General features: G+C 41.9%; 1 protein-coding gene across 5 annotated transcripts in view; it reads left to right on the top strand.

Moving 5' to 3' along the window:
• The window catches only part of frya (furry homolog a), a 53,659-nt gene that overhangs the window by 37,393 nt on the left and 1,743 nt on the right, over positions 1–14,523 (top strand). For 3 of the 5 annotated variants that reach the window (XM_080054067.1, XM_080054066.1, XM_080054069.1), the window contains exons 40-60: positions 878–1,079; positions 1,460–1,581; positions 1,672–1,859; positions 3,733–3,827; positions 3,937–4,517; positions 4,804–4,901; positions 4,985–5,155; positions 5,292–5,432; positions 6,010–6,189; positions 7,000–7,164; positions 7,672–7,731; positions 8,054–8,128; positions 8,244–8,414; positions 9,362–9,562; positions 10,375–10,515; positions 11,359–11,519; positions 11,972–12,179; positions 12,526–12,675; positions 12,775–12,873; positions 12,975–13,058; positions 14,371–14,481. In XM_080054067.1, coding sequence (XP_079910193.1) covers positions 878–1,079; positions 1,460–1,581; positions 1,672–1,859; positions 3,733–3,827; positions 3,937–4,517; positions 4,804–4,901; positions 4,985–5,155; positions 5,292–5,432; positions 6,010–6,189; positions 7,000–7,164; positions 7,672–7,731; positions 8,054–8,128; positions 8,244–8,414; positions 9,362–9,562; positions 10,375–10,515; positions 11,359–11,519; positions 11,972–12,179; positions 12,526–12,675; positions 12,775–12,873; positions 12,975–13,058; positions 14,371–14,481 — 3,404 coding nt within the window. The remainder of the gene's footprint in view (positions 1–877; positions 1,080–1,459; positions 1,582–1,671; positions 1,860–3,732; positions 3,828–3,936; positions 4,518–4,803; positions 4,902–4,984; positions 5,156–5,291; positions 5,433–6,009; positions 6,190–6,999; positions 7,165–7,671; positions 7,732–8,053; positions 8,129–8,243; positions 8,415–9,361; positions 9,563–10,374; positions 10,516–11,358; positions 11,520–11,971; positions 12,180–12,525; positions 12,676–12,774; positions 12,874–12,974; positions 13,059–14,370; positions 14,482–14,523) is intronic. The other 2 variants (XM_080054068.1, XM_080054070.1) reach the window with 1 other exon arrangement.

The following is a 14,523-nucleotide window of genomic DNA, read 5'->3' as shown; positions in this document are numbered from 1 at the left end:
ATAGATACGGTGCTTATCTGGGGGGAGAAAAATATCTGGACGCTGTGCCAAAAGCAATATTGAGCACAGAGGACATCAAAGGTCTTGATTAAAGCATTCCATTGTGCTATTTTTATCCTCTTGCCCAAACCGGGGCCATCTGCTCAGGCTTGGGTAGCCCCCCCCCCCCCCCTCCACAGGCTGATAATTTGTTTTGTCTTGCAAATGTCTAGACATTTTGTCCATTTGACCATTTGAATACAACCAGTACACTAAAAATAAAGTGTCTGTGTTTTGCAGTGATAGCTCGAAATGTTAACGCCATACCATTACGACCCAACAAAAACATCGCAATGTCTCTTTAGTCTGTGTAACGGCTTCACTCTCATATTACATCTGTATTCAATGGGGAATATATTTCACAATGAAGGACAAGGAGATGGGGTCTGCTGCAACGCAGTAGTTAAACTTGACACAGGGCAAGCTGCTGCCTGCACAGTCTCTTCTTTTAAAGGTGGAGTCAGCGATTCTGGAGAACGCTTGTTGTTTTTTCTCAAAACCTGTGAATATCTCCTCATGATCCTACCTTTCTGTGCTGTGTGCGCTGAAAAAAATTATCCAGTGTTTATGCACAGACTACGCTCTGTAAAGTGGTATGTTGTTAGCCACGGTGGCCCCCTTTGTATACATACCTTTTATTTACATAGCAGTTTACTGAGCCTAGGATGTGTCTTTGACATCTTTTACAGAATTGCGGACTCCACCTTTAACTCCTGCCCTCTCCAGCTGCGAACTGCCTATTCTGCAGTTAGGGAAATGAAATCAAACATCCAAATGAACTGCCATAACCTGTTCTTAATGCTCACACACCTGTGCCCTCTGCTCTGTTGTTTTTCAGGTGGAGGTTTTGACTTCTTGCGGGAGTGCCAGGCGTCTCCCGTGCCCGACTCTGGCCTCAGTTCCTCTTCCACGTCGTCCAGTCTGAGTCTGGGAGGCAGCAGCAACAACCTGCCTGAGATCTCACACGAGGTGGAGGAGCTAGTCACCTCCAATAAAGTGGACGAGAAGACTAACAAGCTCATTGAGTTTTTAACCACAAGGTACACATTGAAACGTCAAATGTGTACCGTCACTGTCCAAATGTTAGAACCATTTCCAGCAAGTGCAGCAAATAAACTCTAAGAATGTTGTTTTTACTTTCTTACGTAAAGAAAAGCTGGAGATATTTTTGCACATACACAATGAATACATGTTTTACAGCAGAAAAATCCAGTGGGATTTGCCCGATATTTCTTGGAGTTGATTACCATCTAGTGGTGATGTTTGTGTAGTGCAATAGATTCCCATAAGATTAGATTAGATTTGGGCTTCTATAATAAAACAATTTGCCAATTTTCAATCTTTCTACCATAGCACACCTCCACATAGACAGACAATACACTGTGTGGTGCTAGTAACCTTTTTTTTTAACACTTTATAGATCGTGTGGACCACTGTGGTGCCATGAAGACATTTCACCGAAGAACCAAATTTCAAAAAGCACCGGGCAGCTGACAAACTTTGTGCGACACGTGGTCTCTGTTTTCAAAGACTCCAAGTCAGGTAAGATTTCAATACATTCTATTTAATTGTTCTACAGAAACCTGTCTTTAACACTCATTGACACATTACGACTCCGTCTGTCCTTGATAGATTTCCACCTGGAGCAGCAGCTGAGTGACGTGGCTCTGCAGACGGCCTTGTGCAGTTCATCACGTCACTACGCCAGCCGATCCTTCCAGGTGTTTCGAACCCTGCGTCAGCCCATCTCAGCTCACGCCGTCTCAGACCTTCTATCAAGGCTGGTGGAGGTGGTGGGGGAACATGGAGAAGAAGTGCAGGTGAGTAAGCATGTGCATGTGGATATGAGAGCATTGTACATTGGTTAGTTAGTAAGTGTTTTAGGATAATACACAATCATAGGAATTTCTCCTTTACACCTTTTCATCAGCAGTACAATGTATAGCTAAAGTTTGTGAAGCAGAAACTGATTCATTCTACACCAGGTTCCAAATTATTATGCAAATTGGAGTCATAAACTTTACATTTTTTGTTTTTCAATTAAACTCATGTATGATATTGTGTCTCAGGAGGCCTTGGATCATTGAAATGAATCTCATACACCTGTGATAATTAGTTTGCCATGTGAGCCCAATCAAAGGAAAAACTACTTAAGAAGGACGTTCCACATTATTAAGAAGGCCACATGTTTCACGCAATATGGGAAAGAACAAGGATCTCTCTGCTGCCGAAAAGCGTCAAATAGTGCAATACCTTGGATACCTTGGAAGGTATGACAACAGTAGATATTTCAAAGAAACTGAAGCGTGATCATCGTACTGTGAAGAGATTTGTGGCTGATTCAGAGCACAGACGGGTTGGTGCAGATAAAGGCATAATGAGGAAGGTTTCTGCCAGACAAATTCATCGGATTAGGAGAGCAGCTGCTAAAATGCCGTTACAGAGCAGCAGACAGGTATTTGCCGCTGGTGCCTCTGGAGTCCCGCGAACCTCAAGGTGTAGGATCCTCCAGAGGTTTGCAGTTGTGCATAAATCTATTATTCGGCCACCCCTAAACAATGTTCACAAGCAGAAACGGTTTCACTGGGCTCAGAAATACATGAAGACTCATTTTCAAACAGTCTTGTTTACTGATAAGTGCCGTGCAACCCTGGATGGTCCAGATGGATGGAGTAGTGGATGGTTGGCGAATGGCCACCATGTCCCAACAAGGCTGCGACGTCAGCAAGGAGGTGGCGGAGTCATGTTTGGTAGAGCTGGTGGTAGGCCCCTTTAGGGTCCCTGACGGTGTGAAAATGACCTCTGCAAAGTATGTTTAGTTTCTGACTGACCACTTTCTTCGGTGGTACAAAAAGAAGGACAGTGCCTTCCGTAGTAAAATTCATCTTCATGCATTACAATGCACCATCTCATGCAGCAAAGAATACCTCTGTGTCATTGGCTGCTATGGGCATAAAAGCAGAGAACCTCATGGTGTGGCCCCCATCTTCCCCTGACCTCAACCCTATTGAGAACCTTTGGAGCATCCTCAAGCAAAACATCTATGAGGTTGGGAGGCAGTTCACATCAAAACAGCAGCTATGGGAGGCTATTCTGACATCCTTCAAAGATATTCAAGCAGAAACTCTCCAAAAACTCACAAGTTCAATGGATGCAAGAATTGTGAAGGTGATATCAAAGAAGGGGTCCTATGTTAACATGTAACTTGGCCTGTTAAGATGTTTTTGATTGAAATAGCTTTTGATTTCACTAAATATGACCTTCACATTCTGCAAATTCAACAAATTACCATTTTTAATCTTTACAACCTATAAAATGTTTTGAAACTGTTGTACATAATAATTTGGAATGGTGCATTTTGAGTTTTTTATTTTTGAAAAAAAAAGATGTTATCATTTGGAGGTTTGTTCAATACATTTTGAATCATACTTTAACGGTTGATGACTTGAAAATTATACTGACTGTCATTTGCATCGACTATTTAGGAAAGTCTGAGAAAAATATCATTTGCATAATAATATGGAACGCACTGTACTATGCAGTAGTATAGTAGTAGCTTATGCATTTTTTATTTTATTTTTTATTATTTTTTTGCAGTTAGACAAACATGCATCATTGAAAAACACAACTTCTTTCTTAACATACAAAAAAAACTTTCTCAAAGCTGAATTTGTGTCTTTTTTCCCCCTGCAGGGCTATGTGATGGAAGTATTACTCACACTGGAATCTGTGGTGGATAACTTGGCTGAATGTCTAAAGAATAATGATCTCATGACGATCTTATCAAGGTTTGTGTCCCCCCTCTCTATCTATCTCCATTTTGAATTTCTGTATTATCTGATTTATCATATAGCAACTATACATACTAAAATCTATGTATATACATTTTCTTTCCAGAGCCACATCTCCAGACTTTCTGACCAGTTTCAAGCTGCTGTCCAACAGAAAGAGCACAGGGCAGCTCAACCTCAGGAGAGAAGAGAGGAGCCGACATCAGAGGAGCTCTTCTGTCCCCAAGAAGTTTGGAGAGGCGGACAGGTGGTCTGATCCGCCCCGCAGTGCCACGCTGGACCGCATCCAGGCCTGTGAACAGCACGTCATGCTAGCCAACAGTCGCAGCACGTCCTCTTCCAAAGACAACGTCACCGACCCCACCAACGTCAACCACCCTAGCAACCTGCTGGCCACCATCTTCTGGGTGGCCGTGTCGCTGATGGAGTCGGACTTTGAGTTTGAGTATCAGATGTCTCTGAGACTGTTGAACAAGCTGCTGGGCCACATGTCGCTGGACAAACAGGAGAACCGGGAGAAGCTGGAGAAGCTGCAGAGCCAGCTGCAGTGGAGCAGCTTCACCGGCCTCCAGCAGCTGCTGCTGAAGGGCTTCACCTCCACCTCCACCACAGACCTCACCCTCCAGCTCTTCTGCCAGCTCACGCCTGTGTCAAGAGTGGCTGTAGTGGACACTTCACAAGCCATAGGTACACTGTAGGCATTGAAAGATGAGGGTTTTGATAGATGGATAGATAGATAGATAGATAGATAGATAGATAGATAGATAGATAGATAGATAGATAGATAGATAGATAGATAGATAGATAGATAGATAGATAGATAGATAGATAGATAGATAGATGTTAAATTTAGATTGTAGGTGTGTTTGAGGTTTTATTTAGCAAATACATTTTTATATTTCATGATGTCAAACTCCATAAAATCCCATGGTTAAGCCCATAAAACACATTTAATGTCCGTTTCTTTCATCAGGTTTTCCCTTGAATGTTCTCTGCCTGCTCCCACATCTGGTGCAGAACTTTGACGGCCCCACGCAGTTCTGTCAAGATGTTGCTGAGAGGATCGCCCAGGTTTGGCTCTGTTAACCTTTCTATCATCATTTCGGCTCAAAGACCGTTATACGTTTCGAGCTAATGCATTTTGTTGTGTGCAGGTATGCCTTGAGGAGAAGAACATTAAGCTCTCCAACCTTGCTCACGTCATGACTCTGTATAAAACGCACGCTTACACACGAGACTGCTTCTCCTGGGTCAACGTGGTGTGTCGATATCTCCACGAAGCTTTCTCCGATATCACCCTCAACCTGGTCACGTACATGGCAGAGGTTTGTGCAGCCATATTAACTTCTCGTCTATTTGCCCAGCAGCAGTGAAAGTAGCCCTACTGTAGTTAATATTAAGTGTTTATCAAAAGGTGAATGTAATCAAATAAATGAATTGTATTTCATTCTGTTGTGACAGCTGTTGGAGAAAGGTCTCCCCAGTATGCAGCAGACCCTTTTACAAATCATCTACAGCCTCCTGAGTCACATGGACCTCGGTGGAATTCAAGCCAAACCTTTCAACGTGGAAGTTCTCAAGACAATTGAAAAATTTGTCCAGGTGAGTCAATAAACAAAACGTCCGGATATTGTGTCCTACCACTGCAGACAATTACATGAAACGAGCAATGACTGTACGCCGTGTATTTTTTCTAAATGGCTGTTTATATTTTTAGGACATTTCTGTGGTAACTTTCAAGTGCTTAGTAAAAAAAAGAAAAAAAAAAAAAGATCACCATTCACATCCGATGTAATCACTGGAAATCTTTAGGCATCGTGCTCTGAGTAAGAGTCTTGTGTTCCGTGTCCCTTTTTGTAAGTGTTCATGGGAAAAAAAGGGGGCGCAGTGAATTTGTAGACACACCCAAAACTATAAACAGTCTGCCTTTCTGCCACAGAATAGGGCTCTGCTTATCCTCATACTGAATCCATTTCCTTCTGCTTGCTACTGTAAGCCAACTGCCAGAACACTTGTCTCCAAAAATAGCTCCTGCATTAAAAAAATACACACAGAAAGACATTTGTGGTTGTTTGTTTCTCAATATGTGGCTGTGTTGGTGTTTGTCTATGTGTATGTGTACAGGTGAATTGATGTAAGTGTGTGTGTGTGTGTGTGTTTCTTTATGCATTGACTTTAGACTGTCCATTGGGGGGAAGCGCTGAATATCCTGAAGCTGGTGGTTTCCCGATCAGCCAGTTTGGTGCAGCCTTCATCCCCACAAAGTGAACTCTTCTATGAGGACATCGGTCGCGTCTGGGACCGCTCCTCTAAGGCCTTGCCTGGGAAAACGCTGGATTTCCACTTTGACATATCTGAGGTTAGAGACTCTTTTGTCTGACTTTTCCTTTTAAAGTTCTAGTTGTTCTTTTAAGTCCCTGTAGCCTGAAGGGAGCTTTGTGCGTGTATGTTTTTCCCCCTGTATTTTTTCCTGTGTTATCCAGGGTGTGGTGCTTGTCGAATTTGTCATGAATCGCGTTAAGCTTTTTTTTTTAGATAGGAAACATTTCTTCCCCTTCCCTTAATTCTGACATGTCTTTTAGGCCAAACCCTGTGAGATTAGCCTGATAGCTCCAAAAAGGTAAACACAATTAGCCAAGCAGTGCGGAGCTGGAAAGTGATGTCAAAGATACAGACAGGGTGGTGCATGTGTGTGGGAACTGAACAGGGAGCTATTTGTGTAGTCCATGAATGGCAGGAAATGATGTCAGCTCTCTGCTGCCGTCCTTTGTGTGTGAATCGGTGAGTTCTAGTGCATAGCCAAAAGCATGTGTATTTAAACTTGAGACACTCTTGGTAAAACCACAGATATTTCTTAAAAATACCTAGATATTTTTAGACTGCGGGATAAGCAGAGAAAAAAAGTCTGTTTATTTTTCCTCTGATGCTTCACACATTTAGATTTGGAAGTGGAGATCAAAAAAACATAAACAGCGACGAAGAAAAATCAATGCCAGCTTGTGTTGTTACATTGATCAGTGTACACTTCAGACCGGGAGAGGAAGGAACTGCTGTGGAGCCTGAGTCATGGATTGACAATGAATAAAGAGGGACTTTCTATTCTTTAAAAAACTTTCCCTGAGTCAGTCATCAAAGTTTATATCTGTTTGTTTTGTGTCCGTGACGTTAGACGCCGGTGATTGGTCGGCGCTATGACGACCTGCAGCGCTCTCCGGGCCAGGATGTGAAGAGCAGGACCACAGCGGTGACACGCAGCACCTCCTCTACCTCCTCTGGATCTACGTCCAACAACGTCCTGGTGCCCGTCAGCTGGAAGAGGCCACACACTTCACAGGTCAGCACTCCTTCTTGTACATTGTACACCTTTAGAATTATATCATCATTTGAAAACTCATCAAAGGCTGTATTTGTTTTATGTTGTAATGAGAATGCTCATTGTCACAATCACTTTTCTGTCAAAATCAATGAATATCTCCTCACAATCCGCTACTTGTCCATGTGTGTCTGTGTGTGAGTCAAAAAAAGAACTAGTGTTAATTCACAGCCTGGACTCTGTAAATGGGCATGGTGTTACCTATGGTGGGCCCCCTTTGTTTACATAGCTTTTGTTGAAATACCAGTTAACAGAGCCTAGGCTGTGTATGAACACCAGAGGTTTTTTCAGCACACACTAAGTATGTTCAGGTAGCAGATCATGAGAAGATATTCACTGATTATGACAAAATTGGTTTTGTCATAATAGGTGAATCCACCTTTAACACATTGTTACCCCGTTTACACCTAGCATTACATTGCCATTTATTTATGAATACATGCTGAAATAATTGTGATTGGATATTAGCTAGGTGTGAATGGTATATCCATACAGAGAGACCACATTCTTAAGAAAACAATTCCCAAAGTAAGTTGAATGTCAGCTTACATTCTCCCCTGCCTCTTTCTGCTGACTTTAGCAAGCCTGGCAAAGAAGTAGCATTAGCTGTGATTTAGAAAATGAATGACATCCGTAGGTGGCATTGCTTTCCTTAACCTCACAGTGCGTGCACAAATCAATAAATATAGAGCTCACTTTAATACCAGCTGTAAATTAAAAAAACCCATTAAGCAGATGTCATTATCTTGATAATATACAGTATATTCTACAGCTTACTTGTTAATACTAAGTGGGGCCTTAAACCTTTAACGTGAACTAGAACATTGCCATTTTCTTTTACCCTCTGCAGAAAAGAACACGGGAAAAACTGGTGAATGTATTGTCTTTGTGTGGACAAGAAGTGGGACTCACAAAAAATCCTTCGGTAAGATCCACTTCATCTTTAGCACTGCTAATACATTTCAATACTCTTTTGGCTAGTTTTTTCATTGTCTGTTATTTTGTGACTCATTTTTGGTGTATTTTGTTTCTGTGTAAAGGTGATCTTCTCCAGTTGTGGGGAGCTGGACCTGATGGAGCTCCAGCCCAGCCTGGTGTCCTCCGACGATGGAACCCGGGAACTAGACAACACGGACGACACCACCTCAGAGCAGCAGTTCAGAGTCTTCAGAGACTTTGACTTTCTGGACGTGGAGCTTGAAGATGGAGAGGTGAGTCTCGGGACCTCAAAAAAGTTTGAAAACAAAAAATCCTTCTCACCCCCTTCACATTTTTAAATCAGTATGAAAAAACATGACTGACTATATAGCACCAAGATGCCAGAGTAATTGTCCTCCAAAGAGGTCCTGCCTGCTCTGTATAATGGGGTTTATTTTTTCTGTTTTTTTTTCTGTCTGTGCTATCTAGGAGCTACAGGTGAGTTTAGTCATGTTGCATTATTTTGTTTACTTGCTGTGTTCTTTATAAAAGAGTGTTCACTTGTGCAGTTCATTTAGTGCACTGCCACACTGACGGCAAAGAAGAGTAGCGAACGTGTGTGCATGCCGTGTTATTTACAAAACAGATTCCCTGATGCTCATGTGGTGCGAGAGAGATAGACACTCAGGTTTTGAAGCATTGGAAACATTATGTGCTTTGAAAAGAGACAGATTGGCCAAAGGAAGCGGCAGGTATTCAGGTAATCACCCCCAGAAATCTGCCTTGTTTGATCTGTTGATGCGGAGCTTTGGTGGAATGTGGAAGTTGGCCGACATCTTCAGAGTTATGTCCAGTTGAAATGTTATTCTGAAGATTTAATCAAGGAGGGAAAAAACACCTGTAAATATTTCAAATATGACAGTATCGGGGTATTCCTCAATCCTGAACTTTTTCACCAGTCTCACCAGCACCTTGGCTATTTGGGTAGTAGTAGTTGTTGTTGTAGTGGGGAACTCTCAATGTTATGATCCATTGGGAGGGGATCACAACACGGTGTGAAGCTCCAGTATTCCTTCTATTTTTAGCTGTGAGAGGGAAAACTCTCTCAGAGTTCCGCCCCCTCCTGAACCTGCAACAGCATGGTTGTGTGAATGTGTGTGTGTGCATGTGTTAGTGTTAGAGAAGAGATTGTGCTTTACTTCTTTAGTCATTGGTTACTCAAGGCCATTATCTGTTGCAGGGTGAGACTATGGACAACTTTAACTGGGGCGTGCGTAGACGCTCCGTGGACAGCCTGGACCAGAGTGAGTTGCAGCCCCTAGAGGAGAGTCAGCTGTCCAGCAGCATGCCCAGCCTCAGAAATGTCACCCATGAAGACTCTGACGAATCGTCCGAGGAAGATTCCCTCACCGCCAGCCAGATACTCTCCCACTCACAGCTCGTAAGTTCTCCTTTGTTTTTATGCAAAATAAATGAGTCTCATAATGCAGGGAACATTCTGTGAAGCTGGCAGATATCAGAAAAGGATCATAGGGTATATGCAGGCATTGATGAATAAAAATGAGTTTCCTCAATAATAACTAACTGTTCAATCATTTTGAGGAGTTCCATTCAGCACTGTCAAACATGTAGAAAGTGTTGATTTTAGTTCAAACTCAAATGAACTTGAATATATGATTTTCATGGGTTAGTCCAACCTTTGTTGTTGTTTATCTGTGTCCATGTCATTTAATCTAAAGTTTCCTTGCTTCATTTAATTATACAATCAAGAGTTATTGCGTTATACTTCTGGGAAGTGGCCAAATTGTGAAACAGGTATTAAGTTGCATTCTACGATATGTCATGAGAGATTTGAATGCTCTAAAAATATTACATTCGTACACAAGCTAGTGTTTGCCTAACACAGATTGTTCAGTGCAGTATCTACGGGTGTGTGTCAGGCCTTAACACTTTGTCTCATCTTGTGTCTTGTTTGCAATACCTTTCTGTTATTCCATTGTCGCTGGTCATACTCGTACAGTATAGCCAAATCTTAAGGAAACTGTGGTGGCAGATGGAAAGCCCATGTGTCCAATGCAGCTGTCATCCCACACTCCTCTCTTGTTCCTAATTTGCCAGCCACTCGACCACTGTCTGTGCTTACAGGCTTGCTCAGGAATGCTGTAGATTTTGCACTGTGACAGTTTTCAGTCTCTTGCGCTCTGCTTTTTTGATTACAACGACCTTGACTTTTTTTTCCCCCTTTTTTTGCAGGTTGTCAACCTCTCTCCAACAGCAGAGATCAGTATGGACTCTCCCTCTGCCTTTTATGACACAACTTCAGCCCAATCAACTCCTCTGAACACCAAACATCCTTGTTTCGAGGTCCAACTGCCAGAGGACTCGAAGCAGCGGGTGAATAAGGGCTTCAGAGTGTCTGAGATTCTGGGAACTACTAATACCTATCGCAATTCCATACTAGACTTCTTTACTAATTTTGCCAAATAGGAGCTATATTCTGGTGCATCTTTTTTCTTGTGAAATGTCTTGGATGTTGTATGTGCTTTTTCGGTTCAGTGTTTGTTAAGTTTTTTTTTTTTGGTGCTGTGACTTTTATACATTTCCTTTCTTCCGAGTAGAGCATGAGCCAAGCTTTTCTTATTATTTCAGTAGTTGCATGCTAAAAGAGAATGAACTAAAACCCGCAAGCAGGCAATCCATAATGCTTTGGGCGATGGGCTAGTTTGGATTCATTCTAATTGTGGCAGAGGTTGTATGGGGATGTTAGGGGGAATCGTAGCCAGCAATAGAAAAAACAGGATCTTTCTTTCTGTGTCTTGTCTGTTTAAGGCAATGTGTATACCTATTGCTTCTGTGTGGGTGGCTCTAAGCAACAACTAAAAACTCTTGGCATGTGGGAGGTCAAGAAAGGTTTACACATTGCCTGTCCCAAAATATGAGTGTGCAGGGGCCACACAAGGCTGGCTGGATTCAAACATTTTATAATCTCTTTTGATTGGCACAATTCCTGCACACTAAATTGACCAAATAAAAGAAAACACCAGAAGGAGTTTCCATAGGGTCCAATGCCCAAGGTTAGTGTATACATTTTACCCACACAATTTTCTGTTAATCATTAAGTGTTAACAGAGGGAAATATTATTAGTTTGAACCTTTACTGCATGCTGTGTCAGCATTGGTTCATAACTGTAGTTCATTTCAACAGAGATAGCATGTGTCCCTCTTGCTCTCTTACAGCATGACACATCACAAGAAGACCAAGACACCGCTGTCCACGAGGACGACCTGTCTGTCAGCATCACTGAGCTTCCCCCCGAATTTCACTGTGGCGACAGTTTGACGATGGACATGGTTCACATTGAATACAAAGAACTGGACTTTGACAGCTGCTTACCCAGGTACCTCCTCACAGCATTTCTCATTGAATAGATGAATAAAGTTAGCATTGTGATGACTCTATTAAAGGTGGAGTCAGTGATTCTGGAGAACGCTTGTTGACAAAATAACTTTGTCAAAAATCAGTGAATATCTCATCACGATCTGATACTTGTCTGTGTGTGTGCTGAAAAAAAAACGAGGTGTTAATACACAGCCTTGGCTCTGTAAACTGCTATGTTAACAAAAGGTATGTAAACAAAGAGGGCCGACCGTAGCTAGCAACATGCACGTTTACAGAGCCTAGGATGTATTTTGACACTGTATTTTTATCAGTGCACACACAGTAAGTATAGGTAGTGGATCGTAAGGAGATATTCACTGATTTTGACAACAACAATGCTCCAGAATCGCTGACTCCACCTTTAAGTCGCAATGACTCTTTTAATAATAACACAGCTTTGCGTCCTCTCAGTCTGGCCGAAGAGGACAGAGACGACACCCTGGGGTCTCGTTCTTCGCCTCCACCGTCACCCTTCTTCTCCGCCATCCTGGCAGCTTTCCAACCCGCCATTTGCGATGACGCAGAGGAGGCCTGGAGAAGTCACGTCAACCAGCTTGTCTGTGACTCGGATGGATCCTGTGCCGTCTACACTTTTCACGTTTTTTCTTCACTATTCCAGGTATTAATATAGTAGCACGGCCTGCATTCATTCAACAGGGTGCCATGTAACACTGAGCCATTACAAGTGAAAGGTTAACAGGATTAGTCATCTGGCTGATTAACCTTCAGAAGAAGAGGCTTCCTTTCAGAATAGCACTGATTAATTACGAATAGAGGGGGCACTGTGTGGATGCTTTCAGCTTGAAAATCTTCCTAGATTCATTAACCAGATGTGTTTCACTTCACTGGCCAAAGCTGACAGGGAATGGAAATCATTAAAAAAACTGATATAGAATGAGTAGAATTTTAGAACTTTGAATGATGCGATAGTGACTTTGACAGTTTATTTTGTTTTTGCTTTGCAGAGTATCCAGAACAAATTTTGTTCCTTGACCTGTGACGCCGTGAGTTACCTTGGCGATGGCCTGAGAGGATTAGGATCAAAGCTTTTGAAGTCTTCTCAGATGCTGACATTGTGCTCCGAGTGTCCAACACTATTTATTGATGCAGACACGGTGAGAAACCTGTCATTCTTCAGTTTCTAATACATTTTTTTTACAGTACGTTAGTGGCAGTTGAACCAATTCAACAACAAAACTTATTTTTCTTCACAGATTATGTCTTATGGGCTCCTCGAAAAAATGAAATTCAGCGTGTTGGAAATTCAGGAGTATCTTGACACGTACAACAACAGGAAGGAGGCAGCTGTCACTGTAAGGAGATTAAAGAATTCAATATTCTGCATTCCAGTCTGAAATGTAACCTGTATGTTGACACTGATGTTGTTTAAAATGTTATTATACTTCACCCACAGTGGTTGAGCAACTGTAGGGCAACCTTTACCAGGAATTCTACAGGCACCGTGATAACATGTCAACCAGCTGAGCATGAGGAAAAGGTAAATCCTTTTTCTGTTTTTTAAGGAATTTGAGCAATAAATCTGCCATGCTTTCATATCAATTGTACAGTAATGTAAAATAAAGATTTGCTATGTTGTGTTGTTTATCTAATGCATTCAGCCAGTGTGCAAACACATAAAAGGCTGTATGATTTTGAAAGAAAATAACCGTACAGTTTGTTTGACTGAAAATACTGAAATTTCCCCTTCAACTGACCTTTCACACCGTACTTTCTGCATTGCGATTACTGTGTGACACTGTAGCTCTGTGAGTGTTACTTCTAATTTTCTCACACGATGTCGAGTCTCTGACAACCCTCTGTTGCCGCACGTCACAACGATTATGTCATTCCTACGTGCATTGTGATCATTTTCAGCTCTGCTGGGCATGGGAGCAAGTTCTTTTAAGTTGCATTTGACCTAGCAGTAAACACTTCCGCTCAATTCATAACCGAGGAAGGGAAACCGCAAAATGGAAATGTTTTGCTTTTAGAACTTGGTGCTTAAAAGCTAAGATATTCGTACCAAAGTGAGTGCATTTGTGCGAATTAACAGGCAAAACTTGGCATGTTTTTATTAGCTTTTTAATTAAAGGGGCCCTGTGGAGTTTTCTTGACAACAAACATTATGTTTACATTCAGTGTTCCTCACCAACACACTTTGAGGGCATCTCTGAGCTCTAACTAACGTGTCGAGTGCATTTCCTTCCTCATGAATCGTTTAAGAAATCAAGCACTGTTTACATCCATGTACTGGCTTGTAGTCTTCTTCTTCCCTGTCTTTCTTGGCGGGTTGCAGCATATATTGGCAAGCTACAAAATGGTGACCCACTCAATTAAAACTCCATAGGGGGACCTTTAATTCAGCCCTCCTTTCAGTTATAATTCATACATACATCAACCCAGACTTTTCTTCCTCTGCATGCAAATAAAATAATACTTTTCATCCACCTCTTAATGAAAATAATGAGATATTGCATGCCCTTCTTTTGATTCTCTGTTTTCCCTACTTCTGTTCTGTCCTCTAACATGCTTGCTTTGTAGCAAATGGAATCTCTGGCTGTAAGTTGGAAAGACTTGTTACTTCTTCTTTTGTTGTCCTTACCGTAATCCTGCTTTCAGCACTTCAAGTTTCAAGTCAAGTTTCCTGCATAAGTGCTGCAGGTTTTACATCAATGTACAAGTAGTTCTTCCACAGTAGTAATCCCCTAATGCAGAACTCCTGACACACTATAAAGTAAAACAAAGGAAAGAGAGAGCAAACCCATAAATAGGATATTTAGCTAACAACGACATTTCTCTTATTTCTACAGCAACTGGAGCTCTGTCAAAGACTCTACAAACTCCACTTTCAGCTGTTGCTGCTTTTTCAGTCCTACTGTAAGCTGATCGAACAGATCCATGCAATAAGCTCTATTCCCGAGGTGGGTACTTTTAAAATGTGTTTGTCCTCTCTTTATGAAACC

This window comes from Ammodytes marinus (genome assembly GCF_949987685.1).
Source record: "Ammodytes marinus genome assembly, chromosome: 3".
Classification (NCBI taxonomy): Eukaryota; Metazoa; Chordata; class Actinopteri; order Uranoscopiformes; family Ammodytidae; genus Ammodytes; species Ammodytes marinus.
The sequence above is the reverse complement of the archived record's forward strand: the minus strand, read 5'-3'. Positions and strand labels throughout refer to the sequence as shown.